The 23,589-nt window shown below is 43.5% G+C and overlaps 1 protein-coding gene across 6 annotated transcripts in view; it reads left to right on the forward strand.

Annotated features, from left to right (window-relative positions):
• DYNC1I1 (dynein, cytoplasmic 1, intermediate chain 1) overlaps nt 1-23,589 on the forward strand; it is a 164,407-nt gene that overhangs the window by 14,980 nt on the left and 125,838 nt on the right. For 3 of the 6 annotated variants that reach the window (XM_014940312.1, XM_014940313.1, XM_014940315.1), the window contains exons 5-6: nt 6,328-6,387; nt 10,296-10,411. In XM_014940312.1, the coding sequence (XP_014795798.1) occupies nt 6,328-6,387; nt 10,296-10,411 (176 nt within the window). The remainder of the gene's footprint in view (nt 1-6,327; nt 6,388-10,295; nt 10,412-23,589) is intronic. The other 3 variants (XM_014940314.1, XM_014940316.1, XM_014940317.1) reach the window with 1 other exon arrangement.

A 23,589-nucleotide genomic window follows, 5' to 3' on the forward strand; every position in this document is an offset into this window, starting at 1 on the left:
TCTTTTTGGAGACACCAAATAGCAGAAAGTGAAAATTATAGTGGAGAAAATTAAGCTTATAAAAAATCTAGAATGAAAGGAATAAAACAAAACAGCTTATCTAAACACATAAATATTTTCAAACGTCTGCAGTCTATTCAGTTTCCTAGTTCAGATTTTCTAAGTAATCAACAGTAAAGTAGGAGCTCTGGAGAACCTGACACAACAAAGTAGGTAGAATTCTATACAATTTAATAGCTAAGCAATTACATTCATTCTGGCAATATTCAGACTTAAAAAAAAAAAGCCTAGATACATGATATATTACATATTGAACTTGCAAGCAATACTGGGTTGTCATTTGGTGACAACATTTGGTATCCTATTGAAAAAAGGTATTTAAACACATCTCAAGCACTGTATTCTACAATTGTTGTGCCCAGTATATTTAAGAATATATGATTTGGGTGGAACCTGTTTTTTTTCAGTCTATCATCCCTGTGCAGGGGCAGTTCTTAATATAAGCAATTCTGAATCTTTTGGGAATTGTAATCCAGGCCTGCATTTGAACCACGGGGCTCCTCTTTGAGTCAAAGTGAACAGCAAAGAACCCTGTTATTCTTTGCAGTTTTGGGCCTTTTGGTTCACTTTTTTTTTTTTCTATTTCACATCTTTTGGTAGTTGCATTCGAAGTCGGAATAAAAGGGAGATGGAAGAGGGAGCACAGAATCACGCGGCTGAGGTGGGAAGGCACCTCTGGAGATCATCTGGTCACCCACCCTGCTCAGAGCAGGGTCACCTACAGCAGGTTGCTCAGTCTGCCTCCAGTTGGGTTTTGAGTCTCTGAAAGGATGGAGGCTCTACCAACTCCCTGGCCAACCTCTTCCAGTGTCTGACTACCCCAACAGTAAAGAATTTTTTTCCTTATATTCAGTGGAATTTCCTTTTCTCAGTTTGTGTCCGTTGCCTCTTGTCCTGTCACTGGGTGCCACCAAGAAGAGCCTGGCTCCACCTTCTTTACTCACCCACCCAAGTTTGTTGGGCTGCCCTCCCCAGATTCCTTCTGGCCATCTATCTCTAAACCTCCTCACAGTTGGAGTCTAAGTTGGGTGCTTGGAATTACTGCACTGGACAATGTCCTGTTGGGCTGTCCTCCCTGGATTCCTTCTGGAGAGCCACCTTTAAAGCCTCCTCACAGCTGGAGTCTAAGCTGGTTGCTCAGAATTGCTGCGTGGAGCAATCTCCCATCTTTTCATCTGTCTACAGAGAGCCCATGGTGACACATCTGGTTGCTGGAGCACTTTGTTTAGGTGCCTGAAGATAATGTAAATACCCAACGTAATGTCAAGACCCCCCTCCTACCCCAAATGGGGAAAATGAGACTAACCCCATTCCTATCACTTCAGAAGCATTACTCTGGTAAAAGAAGGTTCTTTGAGGCTTCCCGTGCTCTGGGTGACCCCGTACACTGTAGGTGAGTCCCTCCTTCATCTCCAGCCTCTCTGTTTCAGTTTAGCAGCAGTCTGTGCTCTGCTTAATGGGATTGGCCTTTGAGCTCTGGAAATCTCAACGCAGCTTAATCCGTGGAGTCATGGCGTGCTCCTCTGCTGTATTTTAGGGTTAGGAGGCCATAGCTATTTCAAACAAAAAGGGTCATTTTAGGACATTGCTGTTGCCGTGAGGGAAGATGCTGGGGTTTGGACCTGTCAGGTCTAATGGTGTTTCATTAGGGACACATATGGATATCTCAGCTCAGCAGATACCTCGGGACTCAGTACGCTGTCAGTGCGGGTTTCTCCTGGTCTGCAAAGGCCAAGAGCTATTGGTGACAGGAGATGGCAGAACATGGGCTTTGCTTTCCTCCAGCTCTGCTGGAAGGTGTGATTTGCAACCCTGCCAAGAGCCTTCTCCCCTGCAAGAGGTCCCTTGGGAAAGCAGGGTTTGCTGTTCCTTTTTCGAGTAGCCTTTTTCAAAAACGTGGATTTTCAGAGGTGGTTGCTCTTGACCTGGGAAGGGAGAGAAGAAGCTACGGGGAGCACACGTTCTGCAGCATCAGCAGCAGATGAGGGAGGATTTGGTTTTAGCTTCAGGGAGGCCCAGTCAGAAGGAAGCAGCCAGCAGATTGCACGCTGGTTGAGTGAGAAGGGTTGGACTGGGGCACGTACCAGAGCCAAGTCGTACTGCAATCTGACCACGATTCCACATTATTTAATATAATTTTATGATGGTGATTTAATAAGTATATGTATTGGCACCGATGCTTTCCTTGTTTGACTCAGGCCAGACCCAAAGTTGCTGACATCAGCTGAGACGTTCTCATGGATTCCAGCCAGTTTAGATGACAGACTCCGTGCTTCATTAATGCATTCTGAGCTTGGGAACTTTCCAGAAGAGTTTAAATATTTTATTTTATTGTATTGTATTTTTTAGTTTATTTATTTTACTCTTTTCCACATTTTTAATCTACATAATTGACATTATGCAATCAGAATAAAATCTTCTGGAAGTAAGGTTCCACAGGGCATGGTAACAGATGGCAGAGTGCCTGGTTTTCTGTGGTAATAATGATAGAGAAAGGGGAATGCTTCTGTTCAAATTCCTTTCACCTCCCACCTGAAATTTTGCAGTGGTCCCTGTCCTCCAAAAACTGTGCTCTGAATATCTCCCTAATGCTTTGGATGTGAATTCAGAATAGAAGAACGTAACAAGCTGTTTTACCATCCACTTCTTTAATAAATGTGTGACATCTGGGTCTTTCCTCTGGTTGGTTTCTTTCTGCAGGTTGTTCCCCTACTGACTGGGGAAAAAGAAGATGCATAATATCAAAACTTTCTGGTACTTTTTGAGTACGAAGAGATGAAACAACACCAGCATTAATACTGTCCTAAATTTGAGGAAAAAAAGTGTTTTATTGAGATCATAATACAGAGTGAGTAGAGAATATTAAAATATGTCTATCTAAAGGAGGGGAGTGAAAGCAGATCAGTTTAAAGAGAGGTCATAATGCTTGTACCTTGTCTTCCTAGTGCAAGATCTAAAAGCCCTTTAGGAAGTCCTAAAGCTAATTCCAATCTATTTTGTTTATGAAGACGAAAGGAAAAAAGGAACAGCACCTAATCCTTTTCTTCATGAAGAAATCTTTGGAGAAGGAAGTCATGGACTAGATTTGAAAAAGTCCTAGACTAGATTTGAAAAAAGCTTTTTCTGTGAGATCCGGTGGCATCACACAATCTGTGCTGAGGACTGTCCAGGGGAGAACAAGCTTAACTGTGATGCTCATCCAAACGGTCGAGGAACGTCACACGCTGTGTCTGCTCATCACAAACAGATTAGCTTTCATTTCCTGGTCTGGAGAACAGCACGGGCTATTCAACGGCGTTTTGGGGTTGCTAATCCTCAAAGAATCTATTTATTTCTTCTTCAATGCTATTGCCATGGAAACTGGCTAAATTGCAGGTCTGGATTACGTTTTTCCTGTTCACCCACTTTCCTTTTGGTCTGCAGGGCTCCTTCAGGTGCCAGGAGGAGGCAAAGGACAAATGAGTGTTGTTCCTTGAAGCATCTAGTGGCTCCCTGTGCTCTCCAGCCTCCACGATGGGAGCACAGACCTTTGTGTTCTGTGTGTCTTGGGGCAAGAGACGTGGAACCTGAAGACCTGCTGCCTGCAGCCTCCTTTTCTGTGATAACCTGGCTCAGCCAGACCTGAGAGGACAACTCGGCAGTTTACACCCTTGTCTCCTCCTCAGACCTTTGCAAACAGTAGCACAGTGACACAGGGAGAAAAATTGCCATTTGGAGAACAAATCTAGGGAATGTTTTGCAGATGCGCCAAAACCGTTTAAAATGGGTGTAATCAGGAATCGAGGAGAATTCCCACTGAAAGCCTGTATCCTTGCCAGGAATGGGGCAGTCTCCATGTCAGAATGCAGATAATTAAATCCGTAGGGGTAGAATATGTCTCCACTACACATATGGGCTGCATAACCTAAACCACAGGTGTTGCTATTCCCATATTTTGGAGATTTGAGTGCTGTCTTGAGCGTGTGAGATCTCTGACTTTATTTTGTTTCGGCGTTCAGCTGAGCACGAGGTAATTGTGCCCTCTCTTGTAGCTGGGTCTGGGTTCTTAGTGGTGGAACACAGGGGTTTACCCCTTTAGAGACTGTCACAAGCTCTTGTTTTAATCAGATGATAGTGGAGGTCTCTCTGATGGAATAAACTTTATCCCTTGGGAAGTTTTGTAGGTTTGAGAGTGGATGGAGGGGGGGGACAAAAAACTGAAATGAGTTATATCTGTTTTCTAAGTGTTTGGAAAAACCTGGATATACTTGTGTAAGTAGCTGCTAGGTAGCTATAAGATGAAAAATGTGCATTTACGTAGCAAGTCCTATATACGATACTCACCTCGGTGACACAGCAGAGTCATTTTCACACAGACAGCACTTTTAACAGAGTATTTATAATGCATCTGAGGCATTAGTCACTGATGCCTTTGCCTTGCATCAGGCATTCAGATCCTCGTGCCCACTTTCCTTTCCCCTGTACTTGAGCTACAGTCAAGTTACAAGTTAAAAAAAATCTGTTCTTTATTACTGTATTGCTTTGTCTCTGAGCCTTTTGTAATGCACTTTCATTTTGGAGAAGTCTTTCTGTATCAGTGTAGAGTCATCCCAATACACGTCACCATGGATCACAAGAAGCTGAGGGGAATAAGCTCCGTGCTGCAGTTCTTCATTCTTTTTGTACATACAGGGTGTTGAGATTGATTCTCTCTGACATGACAGAGTGCACGTGCCCTCGTCTCCTCTGTCTCTGCAGGGAGTGAGTTAACACTGGTAATGGAGTGGGTGAGTTTGCAAAGTACAGGAGGTAGCATAATGGTATGGCTTGAAGGGACCTATTTCTAACCTAACTCAGTAACTTAGTTATTAAGAGTATTAATAACTTTTATTAAAGTATTTTATTGAAGGATTAAGAGTATTAATAGCTTTTATACAAGTGATCCATTGGCAGTTCAATAACTCGTTAGTTATTAATAGTATTAATAACTTTTATGAAAGTATTTTATTGAAGGATTAAAAGTATGAATAGCTTTTATACAAGTGATCCATTGGCAGAGGTTGCTCTGGTTGCAGAAAGGCTTGTGTGAATTGAGCAGGGCTGGTTATATGGCTGCTTTGGGCTGAGCCTGGCAGTCTTACGTTCTCTGTATCCTCAAAATTTGTGTTTAGAAGTAATGAGGGGAGTTTTTCATTTCAAGGACTATCATTATCCCTGTGTCTGCAAGCATGACTCGCTTGCTTTAGCAAAGGAGTGCTTGCCTTTGCTTTAGGTTCTGCTGGCGAGGGCAGCGCATAACCGGGTGTTGGTACTGCAGAACAAGCTGCTCAGGAGCCAAACGTGTGTTCCTGGTCCTGTGGTGGGCTCTGGCAGGTCTCTTGCACGTGAGATGTGGCTTCCCAAGGGAGGAAAAATGAAGTAAAACCAGGAGCCGGGGAATGAGTGGGCATTTTTGGAAATGCTGGCCTCAATATGTCAAGTTTTGTATTTCAAAATTGGGGCATTAGAAGTATTTTGCAGGACTCCAGAAAGGCTCTGTGAGTGTTTGCAGAGGGTTTTAGGGATGGTGGAACGGTAAGTTGTGCTGCAATGGAAGGAACAAGGCCTTGGCTTCAGCCCACACCTCTGGACCATTGGGATATTTGGTGACAGTCCCATATGACAGCAGTCCATTAAGTCATAGATCTGATTTCCCCAGGTGTATCATCCCCCTCTTCCCCAGCAATTTTATCTGGGGGAAAAGAAGAAGAATTTATTTATTCATCCCAGGCCCCCCATTTATTGGCGTATGCCCTATGTGATGTCTGTGCCCAGGACACTGTTTTTCAGGGTGGCTTCCTGTCCATCTTGGGAGCAGGAGAAGGGCTGGACCCTTCCCTGGAGTTGAGTTCATGGCGAGTGCTCAGCCCACCTTATTATAAAAACACAATTACAATAAATTGTGCCTGCAGATTTTACAGATTATTACGAACGCATCAACCGTGGTTAAAGAGTTAGAAATCTTCCAGGAAAAGAAAGAAAAAAGTTTAATTAACCAATATCTGAAAGGAAAGTCAGCTTCTTCCCTTTGTTTACCAATAATATGTAATAGTAATAAGTTGCCTGCCCTGTCACAGTTTGACCTCCAGCCCTTGTTTGCCGTGCTGCGGCTGTCCCTGGCACTTGGAGGTTGACTGTACTACATAGAGCATGTAACTGATGAGAGGGGGTTCTGTTCATCCTTTCAGTTAATTCTGTGTGTTCTTTTTTTCCCCTCCCGTTGTGCTGCACGGCTGATTCCCGCCCTAGGACCTTGCAATGGGACACAGACCCCTCAGTGCTGCAGCTCCAGTCTGACTCTGAACTTGGGTATATGTCAGCTCTTTTTGTTACTCTTTTATTGTTTATTTGCAAGTATTATGTTGAAAATGCTTCCCATTTCAGCTGGTTTTATGTGATTTTTGTTTGCTTTGTTGACTCAAAAAGACCATAATTTAAGTTTCCTTTTTTTAGTTTCATCAGTAAGACGCTTCAGCAAAGCCATTTTTGTGAAAAAAACCCAACTATTTAAAGAAGCTCATGAAAAGATAAGCTGCTATTTCTGTTGCCTGAAACACAATGCGAATAACCATTTCATTACAGATGAAATGTTATTATTGTGGCACTTTAATGTGCATGTACAGTTACATCAGGCTTGTTTGTACCTGTTGATTCAGGTTTTTCTCTCTGAATCATTTGCAAGGTACTGTTTCCCTTCCTTCCCTTCTGCCATAGTTACGCTGTTTCCACATGCAGTAATGATTTCTCCTTTTCCTTAGGAGCTGCATATGTGCTTTTAACTGTATACTTAAATATAATAATATTCCAAGAATAATTCTTAGTTCAATCAAGCATTTTAAAAATTGTACTAGAGCTAAAATTAGTATTTTTCTAGTTTGGAATGGAACTTCTCTATCCTGAGCATCTGAAAATATTAGTTAATTTAAATCATTTAGAAATGCCTGCCTGTGGAGATGTTTAGGATAAATTGTTCCTCTAAAAAGGACAGGTAGCGGTCCCTTGAGTTCTTTGGAAGTTGAGTCACAGGCAAAACCAAGTCTCTATGTTGAAGAAATTGCTCTGCCCATGAACTTAGGGGCTCATCTGTCTGAGTCTCTGGGCAAGCACCTTATGCCTTTACTAGTTAATGTGGAATTTATTCACCATTCTGTAAGAGAAACAACAATTTCCCTTTAACTCCTGATTGATGGTGCTTCCAGCTGCAGTTAGAGATGTTGGGGCTATTCATCAGGAAAGGTCAAAGGGAGCAGAAAGTATCCAGAGAGCTTTCTAAACAGGGTTTCTTTGCATCCAGAACTGCTAAGAGTGTTTGTAATTTCCACCTGTGTGACTTCAAATGGATCCTGCTTCTACAGCTGTACCAAAAAGGTAGAGTTTTTTGAGCTGTTTTAATGTACAGAAACCTTTTAGATATCTCAGCTGCCCTTTGCTACATGTTTGGATGAGGAGATAAGCACTCCTGGGAGCAAGGTTCCTCAAATGGCTATGGAAGGCAGGTTCCTTTATCTGACTTGCAAAACAATAACCCCAGGAGTAGCCACAGGACTTCAGTCTTTGGTGAGCGGTCAGTACGAAGACAGGCAAGAAGCATTCTGAAGAGTAAATCCACGGGTACACTCTAATAGAGTCCTACCCCTTTTGAAAGAAAACCATCTTCAAAACCAAGGCAGAGTTAGAGAGAGGATCAGACTGTCCTCTGGTGTCATGAGACTTGATTAAAAAAAAATACCAATGCAAAAGAAGTCCCACAGTCAGCAATTAAATGATGTGCGTAGCAAAGCACTGGTAGCAGATACATCTTTCTTCTCACACCTACAGACAGAGGAATCCATTCTAATGCTTGGATTTTAGTTACTGTCCTCCTACTGACATCACATAGGCAGCTTTGAAAGGAATCCTTCAAAGCTTATGTGCTCTCTAAGATGAATATTCAGCAAAAAGTAAATGATAAGAATTGTGAGCACCTCCGATGAAAAATAGGGATGGGAAAGCAATAGGCAGTTTAGTGCTGCCCGAAAAGAACTAGAGACTAGAACATTACAGTCTGTATTCAGTAGAGTCCAGACACTAAAAGGATACTCCAGTTGTCCCAAAAGTGTTTGGAACCAAGGGCCAGGCCAACTTTTAGTTACACAACATCACAGGTTGCTTAACAGGGGCAAAAAAGAAGAAAGAGATGAAGAAGGACCTCCCCTGTCTTCACCACCAGTGCTTACCAGGCTATGGGTGACACTAGATATTTGTACAAGTGCCAGCAATTCCTGAATTAAATTTTTTTTAAGTGAGAAATCCCACCTGTTCTCTCAGCAGAGTGCTCTGGGATGCAGCTCCCTTCTTGGTTAGTGGTCTACAAAGAGGTTAACCCAACTAGCTGTTAAATCCATCAGGGATTGATGTTCCCCATCCTCAGGCAGTTGAGAAGATACAGAGTGACCTCATGTGAAACTGTTAGAATCAGATGAGGTTCTAATTATGCCCAGATTAGGCAGATAATTAATTAGAGATTATACTTAACCAAGACCCCTGTCAAGAAGCTCTTTCACCACAGGAGGCTTAAGAATCTCAGTGAATGGAACCAGTAGCTGGGGTGAGTTATTTAGTTGAATTCACGCAAGCCCTGAGTTAAAGTGGCTACAAAATTGTAATGCTACTAAAACTTTCCTCAGCTGAATCATGGCACAATCTGTACAAGTTTTTCTGTCCCCGGTAATAGTGTAGAAAATTTTTTTTCTGTAGGATTTTCAGGCAACTGTGGCTGTTGTTCACGTTGGCAAAGTCACAGATGGTTGTAAGGAGGAAGACTTGTTAATTTTTGAAAAGAAGAAAGACTCAGAGCTGTAACAAGCATTTCTGCTCTGGTGGTTTGTTACCCGATACGGCTCATTCAGACTGATTACCTGCTGAATCTAATTGTTTTCAGCTTAATAACAACTGAGCCAGGAAGATAGATTAGAAAAATATATAGCTGATGTAGCATTAACCAGCTGAAGAGTTCAGTAGGTGTCATGCGATGATGATAATTTCCTTTTGAGACCCTCATTTCCTTTCAGACATCAATGTCAATTGAGTTCCTAAACCATTGTAAATGAGTTAAATCAGAACCCCTTTGACCTCGGTTCTTCTGATGATCTGGCAGATGGAGAGGGTATGGATAATGTGGATGAATTTTCTGCTTTTCCAAATTGCTCTCTCTGATGACATGACAGTTCAGGAATACCATGGCCATGAATTTATTTCCCATAAACGTATAATCATGCTTGCACTTGTTGATCTAGGCAACTGGACTTACTTGGTTGATTTGTTTCTTCTGTGCATATTCTTTTCTCTGCTGAAAGTTGGCACTTTTTCCAGGAAAACACTTGCAAGTGACCGTTTGTTTATTCTTCCCTCCTTACAGACAGTTAAATAACATTCAGGAAATAAACTGATTTTTGTCCCCACAGCGTTGAGTGAGCTGTGTGTGACTAAAATTGCTCATGACCGTCTTCAGCTGTCTCTCTGCTTTCTTTCTTACCCACTTACAGTTAGTTGGCTTTACTGATTTAATCCTTGTGGTTTATTTAAAGTAAGGGAAGTAGTAGAAAAAGAAGGCTCTACTTGCCCTGTTGGAGCTCCCCTCCAACCCTTGCATTTAGGACTCTACTGATCATAAACCTGCATCAGTTCCACTGCTAATGACTCCTGTGGAAGGGAGAAGCTCCTTCTTTATGGGAATTACCCACCTGGCCAATTACAGGCTCTATTATGGGTCTGAGGTGAACATCTGACAGTCCCAATCCAGCCTGTTTTACACCCACTGCTCCCTTTTCACTGTTGTGTATCTCAGGCTGAAAATTAACTTTTTTGAGCGGGCAGAGTTTGTAGTAATGATGGTATCAAAGAGAATTTTGTGGCAACTTAGGAGGGGCAGAAGCAGGTGGTTTCTCTTTCCCATTTACAGTCCCTCCCAGCAGCATGATCTAGAGGTTCAGTAACTGTGCTTTATTATGGCACAGCTTAATTTTCCCCACTGCAATTTCCCCCACTACTTCTCATGACTAGTGTATTGTGTTTCATCTGAGCAAACACAGGCACTTCTCATGCCTAGTGTATTGTGTTTCATCTGAGCAAACACTGAAGGATTTTTTTATCCTGTTGATAAAAGCAAACACTCTTGTTCCTGCTCCTGATTTATGTTTAATGTGACTAACCTTTTGGTGTCGTGTATTCCATCTTAGACGCAGACTGCACAAACTGGGGGTGTCAAAGATTACCCAGGTTGATTTCTTGCCCCGAGAGGTGGTATCATACTCCAAGGAGACACAGACACCTCTTGCCACGCATCAATCTGAAGGTAAGATTTTTTTTTTAATTTTTTTTTTCCAGAAACATTTCCATAGAAAATAAGCATTCAAGTAAGAGTTAAAGAATGTAAGAAAAATAATAGTAAATCATAATATAGCTACTTACCACATATTTTCTGCAAGCCAGGTATTGTTTATGTGATTAATGGCTGTTCTGGTGAGAATAATTATAATAATGACTTTAAATTCAGGTGGAACCAAACTACTTTTGCTTTACAATGGCTTGGGCTTAGATAACAGTATAATGAGAACATATTTTCAAATAAATCATTATGAATATAATTAAAAAATAGTGCTTTATTCCACTTTTAGTGCTTTCTCAAGGAAGTTATTCATTCTGTGCTTTGTAAAGAGGCAGTGATGGCAAGTTGCCCTCAGGTATTTGTTCAGTGAGATTGTGTCCCCCTCCAGCAGGTGGACCTTGGGAGAAGTTACACTTTAGCTCCATGTGCTGCAAAAGGAGGCTTGCGTACTTTGACATGGGACAGTCCTGCTTTCTCTCTGCTGATAGATATATTCTCTGGGCTCCTGGAGCTGTTTTGTAGCTGTTTGGTTTTCCTGTTGAGAGGTAAAAATATGTAGTAGTCAGTAGGGGGGGTGCTGACCTGCCTGTTCCTCTGACTACACACTTGCCAGTGTGGGACTGCAGAGCAGTGATTGCAGGTCGGCTGAAAATGGTTCAATTGAGGAGAAAACATCTCGGTGATGAGAAAGGTTAAATGGTGACAAATGGTGTTGGTGACGGGATTTATTATCTTTCGTATTCTCTGTGTCATCCCAGTTGAGGAAGCAAACGTCAACAAAAGTGAAGTTTTAGTACTTAAACACAGATAAATTCACACCTGATCACTTCCCTCGGATGCACGGGGGAGAGAAGGTTTAAGTTATGTTTCCTTCTCGGTCTGCTGCTGGGGAGTTCTCTGCATGTAACTGGGACATGAATGTGGCCCTGCAGCAGTAAGGCAGATTCAGGAGAGTTTGGTTATTCTGTTGAAGTGGTGCATGATTGGAAACTCTCTAGGGGATAGATAAACTCCGTGATTTTGGTCTCCCAGGTCTGATGGAAATGACTTTTCAGGTTTTCAATCTCCCAAGCCTTTTTTACAAACGCTGAGCCCTTCATACTGACACTCGAAACATGAACGGCCAACAGAGGGGGATTCCTTGAGAGAACAGTTTTGAAAAGTCTCTATGCTGTTTCTATGCATTCATGTGATAAAATATAGCCATTATCTTTTCAAGATAAATTGTTCAGCCATTACTGTGGTTCAGTGCTCCATTGTCCAGTGTCTGAACCCTTAGAGTTTGAGAAAAGAAAAGAAAAAAAAAAAAATAGCCCCTTAGCTATGAGATGAGTCTAACCAGCTTTCAGAATGCGCTGTTTCGCTGCCTGCCCTGGACTCTAGAGATGTCAAAATGCAGAATTTTAAGGATGAGATTGTCACACGTTTGCTTCTGGTTTGGAAGACAACTAATGAAGGGCCCAGCTGGACAGAAAGGTCTCGACTGTACGATTAAGCCACCAGAGAAGGACTTTGGGTCCGTTCAAAGTCCTGCAGTTTTCCTAAAATGTCAGTATCGGGTTTTCTGCAGGTTGCAGAAAGAAAGAAACTCCGAGGTACCTTAGAGCTGCTGCTGTTGTGGAGCTCGGGGGATGCTGGCCTTGGTGGTAATGGCCATTCTCCACCAGTCCTTACAGAAGTGGCAAAGGAAGGTTTTGCTGTGATAAGAGCAGTGTGGTGCCACAGAGCCAGATGCTACGAGCACTGAGGGCTCAGCTTGTCAGCTGCTAATTTTAGGAGAAATAATGTGGCATTATTCTTCACTGTATAAAAACAGACTAACTCCTCTTTTCAGAGCAGGTAATTCACTTTATTTCAGAGGAATAATGACATGTCATTTCCCCCACTCACACTATTATTTAGGGAGATGTGTATATGCATCATTCAACCCTTTGATCACAAGTACCTAATTCTTTTGCTTTATTTAGGTCACAGTAAGCTTCAGCCTTTTCTTTTCTTCCTTGGAAGATGACTTCAAAAACACCCAGATCTTGGCTCTGGAGCCTGAGAAAAAAAAAAAAAAAGCGCTCTTTGCTTTTCCCCTTCTATAATTGGACTTGAATTTAGGTATTTGTAGGCATTGAGAGACATTTCCCTTGTGCTGCTTTTGCCATTCTGGAGTGGATTAAGACCTAGACTGTGCCAAGTGTTATCTGAGAGGTCAGAAATGCCAGAATGGCAGACCCATGTAGCCTGTGATGGCTGGATCCTCCAAAACACTTCAGAGCTGTGTTTTGCTGAAGTCATGCTTTGGAGAAAGCAGCATCAGAGAAGCCATGGCCTGCCCTCTGCCCAGGATGAATCCCTCTTGGCCACACAGCAGTGGGAGGAGGTCTGTGGCTCTGCCTCTAAGTACTTTTTCAGGGAGGGAAAGAGCCGCCACATTCAAGCCCCGCTGGGCACCCTCCTTGGCTCCAGCCTCCTCTTCTCCTGCTCTCCAATGGGTCAGGAGGTAAAATTTCAGTGGGGAAAACATCACACTCTCCCTGCACCAAGAAAGGAGGTTCTCCTCTGATCTGGCTCCCCTCAAAACCAGAGCAGGCAGCAAGACGGTGAAGGTCTCTGAGCTCTCTGGCTTTGCCAGCCAGTGTCACGTTCTTTCATGAAGCAGAAACTGCTTCTTTGTCAATAAAATGAGGTTTTCCCACTTTTCTGGCTTGCCAGACCTTCACTGCAAATAGGTTAGTCTGAAAAAGTAGCTCCTGTGTACAGGGGAGGAAGATCTGATGTTGTAGAACCATGGACGTCCCATGTACTTCACCTTTTCATCATCTTCAACAGATGGTTGGTCATGCGGGGAAAACAAACGTGTTCTCATACCCACCTCCTAAGCAGGAAAACCTCATCCTACATCACAGATGTTTGACAAGTTCTGGCAAAGAATGTAACTCATGCCTGTCCTCCATCTGTTTATCTGCTGCATTCATACACTGGGGATATTTTGGCTATTTGGGAAAGAGGAAATAAAAGCTCTCTGCTCCATGTGGAAGTAGATTGGAATGAAGTGGCAAAAGGGGGGTGAAAGTCCAGAGGCTGGGTTGGGTTCTGCATCTCTCTGACTCTGTAATTCTTTAAACTAACGTTCCTGAAAGTCATCTTTTTTAGAGCACTGAGGGAGGAGAGAGGGATTCTGCTCCCAGTCTAAGGCTTGTGGGACCAAGACACATGAGTTCAGGTGTCTGTGTGTGATACCAGATGTAAGTGACTACTGTAGGGTGAACCAAAGCTCTTCCTTGGTACCATTTAGATCTTCACGGACCAGTTTGATAGCACAGCACTTCATGGAGGCATATTAATGTAGGTTTCTCATGTTGAGTAAAGTGTGTATGACTAAAAGTGTCACATACTGACACCTTGTGAGGGCTGCATCCTACTTTGAGTAATCAGATGAGGAGATAATGATGTGGGGTTGGAAGGGACCTCTGGAGATCATCCAGTCCAACCCCCTGCCAGAGCAGGGTCACCCAGAGCAGGTCCCACAGGAATGTGTCCAGGTGGGTTTGAATGTCTCCAGAGAAGGAGACTCCACCACCTCTCTGGGCAGCCTCTTCCAGGGCTCTGCTCCCCTCACAGCAAAGAAGTTCCTCCTCATGTTGAGATGGAACTTCCCATGTTCCAGTTTGTGCCCGTTACCTCTTGTCCTGTCCCTGGGCACCACTGAAAAAAGCCTGGCCCCATCCTCCTGATACCCACCCTTTCAGTATTTATAGGTGTTGATCAGATCCCCCCTCAGCCTTCTCTTCTTCAGACTAAAGAGACCCAAGTCCTTCAGCCTTTCCTCATCAGAGAGATGCTCCAGGCCCCTCATCATCTCTGTAGCCCTAACTACCTGTGAGTAGCACTGCCAAGCCCTAAGGCTATGAAAACAAGTCAGGCCTCTGGAAGTTCCATGATAAAATCCATAGATAAAAAAGTTATTTTTACTTTGATTATTAGGGAGTGAGCCTTCCAGGTTGAATCAGCACGGAGATCTGGCTCTGTCTATCCTCTAGCACAGGAATTTCTGCCCCAGACCTGTATCTGAGTGTAGCTCAGCTCTACCTTTGTGAGCACATGCTGTATTAAGAAAAACCAGTCCCAGAACTATGTGAGATCGGACTCGAGCTTTCCCCTGCCAATCTGTCTGGATCAGGAGCTGGGGGTTAAGTTAAAGAGCTTATTTTGGCTTTTCCCTTCCAGAGAATCTTAGGGCTCAGCTCTGGTCTGGAGAGGACAAGAAAAGTCTGGACCCAAGAATAGCTTAGAACCCCTCATTTAATAGAAAATGCGGATGCACACTTGTGTATTGCCCTGCATGCAACACATCAGGAGACGTGACAGTGTGTGTGATGGAGGGGCACTGGAGGTGACGGGAGGGAGAGCAGCGTCTCTGTGTCACCAGGTGGTGGTGGTGGAAAGCAGAGCAGAACTGGGATAGAAATCGTTAATAAAAAAAGGAGACAACCAGTGTTAAAGCAGAGGTTCTCTTTTTAAAGCAACAAAGCCTCACTATTAGTACTAACGGACATTAATTTTGTAAGAAATATTATGGTCTGTCCTAGGCAGTGTTATGTATCACTGAGTGGTTTTAGTTAGCTATAAAAATCCAGTTTGCCTTTTCCTCTCAAACCTCAGTCCATCAGAGTCATACTGTGGGTCTCAATAGCTGGCATAAACACCCTCATTCAAGCCTGCTTTGTTTGATTAAATCAACAAAGCTTATTTTGAGCTGTTGTACCAGACTGTACAGGATTGGATGAGACCAGAACGAAGCGGAGCAAAGGTTTGGAGGCATCGCACGGCGTAACAGCCTTTCAATAATTCCCCTTTATGCCTGTCACAACTGCCTTCCTCTATCCTAAAGAACAAGATTTCAAAGGTGGAATTTTATATTTTTTTTTTCTATTTATTTAAATTGAGTGTAAAAATCTTTCAAAGACATTCAGGCAGCTCCCTCTGGTGGTAAAGCCATGGACAGACACGTCGTGCGGAGGGATGCTGGGGGCGAGGGAGGATGCTGGGGGGGGGCGAGGGATGCTGGGGTCGGGGGGGAGAGGGATGCTGGAGGCGAGGGAGGGATGTTGGTGTGACCCGCAGAGAAACACCCGCCTGATCTTTTGTCCGAGGCAAAAATTAGGCTTAACAGAAGATGCTCGAGCTGTATGACCGAAAAGCTGTAAGAATGTGAGTGATGAGGAAAGCAGTGTGAGAAGAGACCAAGTTAAAAGTTGGAAAAAAAGAAAAAGAAGTTATCTAGAAACATTTGGAAAAAAAGGCTCAAAAATTCAATTTATAGGTACTATGGTAAAAATCCAAGGGAATAATACGCTAGTGAAATCAGCTGCAACGCCTTGTTCTTGCCAGTCCCTTTTTAAAGTACAGTTGGTACAGGACGGTTTGTAAAAATGCCCATTCTCCAGGACAGCCCCATCGGGCAGGTACCGGCTGAGGTGGGTCTGTGCTCCACTCCTAGCGAGCTCCAGGCATTAGGTGTGCATGGCTAAAGGCTTTCTTCTGCCAGCTGGCTCAGGATAATTGTATGTAGTACAGAATTCAGATAAAGGCTTGGCTTTGGAAAATGTGTTTCTGTAGTTTTTGTTGTCCAGAATAATGTATTTGACACTGACAAGGGAGAAGGAATGAAGAGGCCATTGGTGATGCAGGTTTGGTGTTTGGGGGCAGGTGGAGACACCAAATGTCTAATTTCCTGAAATACGTAGCACACGTGGGCTAAAATGGGATTTCTGTAGGACAATCCTACTCTCTTTCTAAAAGGTTGCCTGGTACATCCATAGTCTACCAGTCTATTCATCACTGATTATTGTTGCAGTATTTCCTCTCATTCCCTGTTTCCCCCCCCCCCAGGTCATCTCTAAATACTTATGGAGAAGGGTTTTTCTTATACTTGAGGTGGCTTTCAGATAGCGTTCAGCAGAGAGCCCTCTTAACTCTAAACTGTTTTGAATAGGCAGATCTCAGAATTTATTAAGCATCAGTAATTCTCTGGTAATTATCTACTAAGAACTGATTTAACAGAGAGAAGATTGGCTCTGGTCGCACACAGTAGGAGGTCTGAGGAAGGAGAACTCTTTAGGGATCTTAGACTTTGTCTCTGATCATTTCATTACACAGGGACAGAGCAGTTTGACTCTTTGCAGCTCCTCCACAGTCTTAACAAAGTCCTGGGGAGGTCTCCTGAAACTCAGGCCCACGTGCAGGGGAGCTTTCTGCTCCAAAGTGACCCTGGTTTCTCTTGCATGAGGTACCTCTGCATTAAATGCTCTACCTCCCCTCCTGCTTGATCCTCATGGATGGTCCTTGCTCTCTGCTTTTGAGTAAGTGGATCCCATCCTCCACCCAAGAGATGGGGGGCTGCTCTACCCTAGAATAAACCAAAAAACGCTGTCATCAGCCCCCTCGTGCAGAACCCAACCTGCTCTTTCAGTCGCAGTGGGAAATAGGTAATTGAATGAGACTCTGGTACATCTGGTGTCACTTGGTGGAAAACAAGAGCTCTGATGTTGGCAGCCTTGACCTCAAACCCCTTTAACTGGCTGCAAGTCATCTCCCAGTGCCTTTGACCCATCTCTGTGTCCTGACATCTGAAACTAGCAGTGATCCCTGAATTCAGAGAGAACCCTCCTAACACCTGTATGCAAATCCAGTCCTTTGTTGGCTGGAAATCAAAACCTTCCTCTAAGTCTTTCCTCTCTGGAAAAGATCCTGGCCGTGTTTTACACAGGAAAAACTGCCGTTTGCTAATTTTTTCTATGTGTTCCCCTCAAGCAACCAAATAGTTCTAAACTTATTTGCAAATAAATGAGTATTGGTGTGTTACAACTGAGCTGTAAGGGGAGAACAGAAGGAGAACAGTACCACGGCTTCCCCAGTCAACAATCAGGGAAAAGACAGTGGCCAATTTTGCTCTATTTGCCATTTTCACATGTTCCTGCTTCTCCCTTTACCATGTGTATCATTTCGGTGCTATTTGAATATACTTTGAACTAACAATGCGTTGCATGTAGTACAATGCTCAAACTAGAAGTTATAGATATGAAAATGGAAAACGGGGGAAAGTGGGGTTAACAGTGCTTCCAACAGAACAAAGACGACACTGCTTTTTGTTTTCTTCAGAAACAAAGCATGCTTTCTCCTGCCATCCCTGTAATTCCTTCTTAGCTGAGGGGATGATGCCTATTCAGTATATACAAGAAAACTAACACCCAGCACCTTCTATTGCATGTTTAGTAACCTTTGGCAAGCTCTGGCTTTGTAACATGGACCAATCTCCCCTGGAATTAAAGACGAGATTAAGAAAAATGTGCATTGCAGAAGTAGCAGTTATTAGCCCTCAGTGCTCTAATTAGCACTTAATCTTTCTAATCCTGTAAGTAGATACAAAATCAGGGCTGAAATAGACACAGGCCATAATGTGGAAAGCCCTTCATTAGGAGTGTTAAAAAGATGGACAGAAAAAAAACCCCCAAACCCACTGCTCTGTTACTTCCCACTTCTCAATTTGTTTCCTGGCACTTGCGACTCAAAGAAAGGAAAAAGAATCATGTGCCAAAATCCCCTCCTCTGCTCCGACCCAGGCTGCTCAGGGAGTGGGTCAAAAAGTGTGCAGCTGAGAATCCTCCTGTTCACCACCACCTCTCCAGCTTCACTTCTATAGCCCAGCCCCAGCTTAAGCAGCCGGCCAATTGTGCCCTTCTATAGCCCCCTTTAATTGGCTCATTTCCATAGGAGAGGCCACCTGCCTTGGGCAAGAGGGCCCTCAGCTGCTTGCCCTCAGACGAACTGGAGAGGGACCAAGTGGCTGGGGTGGGCACAATGAAGAGGGTTTGCCACATGCTGTAAAGATGGATGGGGATACCCCCCTTTCCCCCCCCCAAGCTGGGTCTTTGTTTGCCAAGTGCATCTCCTCATCCTGACCCCAGCACCTGGGCAGAGCCCTCCCGTGGCAACCCTGGGCCCCCCTTCTCCCTCCCAAGGTTGTGTGAAGCCACCCTCTGTTTATTATCATGATGAATTGTAGACCTCATCTGATGTACTTGAGTACCCATCCTTCAAAATAGTAGTAGCTGGACCCTTTCCAGGGAGTCCTTTTGCTCCCTCACACACACCCTCAAGAGTTACTATGAAAAACTGAAGAAAGGGTCTGGATGAAGAAACTTTTAATGAAATGGGTATGTCAGTGAAGAAGAAGTCTCAGCGTGAATTCCCACTGGCCACTATTAATAGAAGATGGAATTCTCTTTTGCTGCAATACAATAGACTGTCTCCACAAATAATGTCACTTTTCAACCAAACCCTGGCTGCCGCTTGCCCATCTATCTTATTTTAAATAAACTTAGCATAAATTCACAATTAATTTAGATATATGTCTCAGCCATAAACCTCAAAACAGTGCTTGCTCCTCCTGCAAGTTAATGCCCTTCTGAAGGCCCACAGGAAGTGAGGACGGAATCATTATTTTTCCCAAATGTCTTGCACTCGAGCCATGAAGCTTCACACTTATTCTAAGTCTTTCATTGCATGTTGTTGCTGTGGATACTCTTTTCTTTTTCTTTTCCTCACCCCGCTTGCCTTGTAAAGTTGGCCACATCAGAGCTCAAAATGGGTGCAGCTCCTCTAAAGTTGGGCACAAGCAGAGCCCTGCACTTAGGAATGGCCCCACTGGTCTCAGTAGTAGCTGCCACCTTTGCTTCAGTCTTTACTGGTCAGGCCGGCCCTCAGGAGTCCCAGACTTGGGGTAACAGTGTCCTTGGACAAAGGAAGACTTTCCCCTTGGTTGAGGAGGATCAAGTTAGAGATCAGTTAAGTAAACTGGATATTCACAAGTCCATGGGTCCTGATGGGACTCTGCCATGAGTGCTGAGGTAGCTGGCAGAAGTCATTGCTGGGCCACTCTCCATCATCTTTGAAAGGTCCTGGAGAACAGGCGAAGTGCCTGAGGGCTGGAGGAAAGCCAATGTCACTGCAGTCTGGTGGGTGTCAGGAAGATGGGGCCAGTCTTTTTCCAGGGGTGCCCAGGGACAGGACAAGAGGGAACGGGCACAAACTGGAACATGGGAAGTTCCATCTCAACATGAGGAGGAACTTCTTTGCTGTGAGGGTGGCAGAGCCCTGGCAGAGGCTGCCCAGAGAGGTGGTGGTGGAGTCTCTGTCTTTGGAGACATTCAAAACCCACCTGTGCACGTTCCTGTGGGATCTGCTCTGGGTCGCCCTGCTTTGGAAGGGCGTTGGACTGGGTGATCTCCAGAGGATGATCTTCCAACTCCTACCATTCTGTGATACCATCTCTGTGGGCTGCTCTGCTGTGGCCTGTCCCCAGGCCGCAGGGGAATCTCTGCTTCAACCCCTGAAGCATCTCCTTTCCCCCAGTTCCTCTCTCACCTTGGTACTTATAGGGCTGTTTCTCACAGTTCTGCTCCTCAATCCTCTCTCCACCATACAGTAGTGAGGAGAAACTCACTCTACTGTACCAGTGCACTGCTAATACTGTGTTCTTGGGAGACATTCTCCTGTCATTCCTGGGTTATAACATTATGGAGGCAGAGAGTGAACAGGAGATTAATCTGGTCTCTCTTTTCTGTTTTTGTCTCTCTAGTTTATTGGATGGACTGTCTTTAAAAGTTATAGAAATATTCATATAGTTAAGTATTTGGCTATAGGTATATCTATAGATACAATATTTAGATAATTTATTATCTATCTATATTAAACCTATAGAAGAACAAGTACTTGTGGATGCAGATATAAAGCTGACCATTACGAGATCTCACGACTTGGCAAGTGATCACCTTGGGGACAGAGCAATGGAGTGAATGCCAGCAGTCTTATCCTTCTTACAATCTATGTCTGTAATTCAAATCAAATCACAAACTGAGTTAACAGTCCCTGCAGAGACATAGATATATCTCCTCCTTTACCCATAGTGGAGACCACTGACAGTTTAAACATGAACTAAGTGAGCTCACAGCAGCCGAATTTACTAGGATTTTTAGCTATCCCAGAGCTACCTGCTCTGGCAGCACGAGTGATGCCAGTACCCAAGCTATTTACCTCCTTGTTGGGATACGTCAGTATTTCAGTGGAATCACTCGCAATAGCTCTGCCTCAGGCACCTTGTCTATTTGCGTGGCCTTTCTGTGGTCAAAAGCATGAGACAGACCCTTCCAGAAGGCAATTTTCCCTACCTATTGTATCTCCTGTAACACTGAAACAATTGCCTTCTATTTGTGCCTTTCTTCATTTCTCAGGACTTAGCAGATACATTTCAATTATAAACTTCACTTTCAGATGGTTGGGGTTACATGAGAGAATTCCCACCTTTTTGCAATGGGAATATTGGGCAAATGCGTTATGCAGTGGTTTTTCTGTCAACCCCTGAGACGCTTCTGGGACTATTATTATTGCTATTTCTTTTCCTCAGCTGCTTCAGCTCTCAGCTCTTCTCCCTTGAAGCTGCTGGTTGTGCCTGTGTGAAAGCAAAGTGAAAAAGCAGGTATCTTATTTTCCTCTGAGACCCGTGTAATTGAGGAGACAGCACTTCTACAGCTGATACTGAAGGCAATAGGACCGAGGGAAAAATAGAAAAGATGACTTTGCTAATTTTTTTTTCTTCCATTAAATAGTGTTTCCATACCAGTCAGAATACTTTGTTGTCTAGACTCAGTACCACACTTCATGTGCTAACATTGATTTTGATCCACTAAGCTAAGTTTTGTACTCAAAAGGTGTGCTTCTGTCACTTTGCTGAAGGCATATGCCGTACAGTAGGGGGAGAACTACAGCCCCCCAAATTCCTTGCCCCAGAGAGCGCTGAGCAGATACAGGGGATATGGATCTAAATCTAAAATTTATAACACTGGGACTATGAAATGGACAAAGCCACAGCTCTGTTTGCTGAGGTGTAGGATGAGGAATGCACATGTTTCTCTGCTCTTTCCCCACTTTCAACCAAATCACGTAGCTCGTGGGACCCTTCGTTTGAGGTGTGATACTTCTTGTATCAGAGCATCTTGACGAAGTATTGGAAATGAACACCCAACCCCTATGTATTAGCGATGCAGTGAGTATGTTTTCAGACCTAATTACTGAATTTGTTAGTACTAGTTTACAATTATCCTTAATAAGTCTGGATTAGGAATGGTTAGTAAAAGTAACTTTTCTGTTTCACAGTTCATCGGCTTGAGATAATTTAGTAACAAAGGCTCATGTTGCAATCAGGGAAAAGGACTCCCACTGACTTCAATGGGGGCTGGACCGCGACCAAAATTAAGTGCTTGCCATGAGTCTAAATAGCTGACATTGTCACTGACTCATCATGGGAAGCCCTTCAGTACATTGTAGAATCATTTTATTTGGATTTGATTAAACATAAAAGTATTTTGCAAGGCTTTCCAGCTTTGAAAAACAAAGTCATTTACATAAGAGCTAAGCGACCACATAGCTATCCTCTTTTACCCCGGTTAGCGGGCTTAATCCTGCAAATATTTATGCGTGCTCTGCGCTCATGATTAGTCCCCTGGCATATTTGATTGTCTGGCATTAGCCATGTGTGTGCTTGCAGGAGGGGGTCTGGTGCTGTGCCATTCGTTTGTTGCATCCCGCTTTGCTGATAGACTGCGGGCTCTGAAGGGCAGGAAATGTAATTGGAAATCATCATTCTTATCGGTATGGGATGTAGAAGACGTGCTGTAAAGAAATGCCAATCATTAAAAATGTTTATATGTATATCTTCTAAGGGGAAAATATCCTGCTTTCCTGTATTCCAGGTCAATCCACTTAGTCAACTGCTAAAAATGTGCCTTTTATTATTAACACCTTTTATCAATCCAATGAACAATAGAAACAGCAAATCTGCTGCAAGACTGCCACATCTTGCAATAATTTATAAATGCCCGTATTAAAAATAATACACTTACTCCGGCTTTTTCAAAATGTCCCAGGGTGAGCAAATGCTTTTTTATTATTATTCGTTTTGACAAACCTGATTGTGTGCTGGCCATTGTTAAAGGGTTCTATCTGCCTCCAAACACAGTGAGAGACAAAGAATTTTTAATGAATTTAATTAAAACTTTATGTGGTTTATGGTGTTCACCTCCAGCTGGTGTGCCATTCTTCTCTGGTGAATGAAGTTTCCTCTAATGCATAATGATGTGTTTTATACGAGGGATGTTTGAACCCCCTTCCTAGTAGCCCTGAGGTAGTTTCCATGGTATGACACAGTGGTGAAGTATTTAAGAGTAGGTCTCTTAAACTTAAGTGAATTATGTCTATGGTTAAATGCACAGGCATGAATGCATAGACATGAATCTTAAAATAAGCTTAAGAATCTTTTTTTTTCTCCCCCAAAAGAGTCCTTGTGTGCTAGCTTTTATGTCTGTGCAAATGGCACGTTGACATGAAAGGGTCTTGTCATTTAACCACTTGTATTGGGGGTAGGAAGCTGGATAATCTGCTCTCCTTCGGTTAACGCACTGAAAACTGACGTCTGTATCAGGCACAAGGCCCTCATGTTGATGGGCACTCCTAGTTCTGCTGCAATAAAAATGAACAATGACATGCAGCTAGTCCTGTTAGCAAATGTTCCAGCGCGTTTTATGAGACGTGCCAAGACGCTGCAACGAGCCGGGTCATTCCCATGGCTGGCTGGAGTTATGGGCAAATTCTAGTCCTCCAAACCTCTTGTTCTGGTGGGGCTTTCATGCAGGGTCTCTAAAAAGGGCAATGGCCTCTCGTTCTTTCCTGGAAACTCTGTGCAGCATCCTGCTTCTTTGTCTTCTGTCAAGAAACAAAGTCTTACTAAAAGAGGTAAGCTCTTGATTTGTTTTAAGCACTTGCTTTTCCAAGTCTTGAGTCTGGGTGTGGCCAAATTGAAATACAGAGATGGGGTTTTTTGTGGTTCTTTGGATGCTGAGATCTCAGTTGTGCAAGAATCTTAAAAAAGTTCCCTGGGGGGAAGGAATGAACGAAGCAAGATGTCTTGGACCAAAGGAACAGGACTTAGGAAGAACTCGCATCTCTACAGGGAGTAGCCTGATCCCTGGAGAAGTCTCAGTAACGGACTCTACAAGCTCTCAGTGGTTCCACAGAGACTGGAAAAACTCAGATGAATG

This window comes from Calidris pugnax, unplaced genomic scaffold, assembly GCF_001431845.1.
Source record: "Calidris pugnax isolate Ruff unplaced genomic scaffold, ASM143184v1 scaffold76, whole genome shotgun sequence".
Classification (NCBI taxonomy): domain Eukaryota; kingdom Metazoa; phylum Chordata; class Aves; order Charadriiformes; family Scolopacidae; genus Calidris; species Calidris pugnax.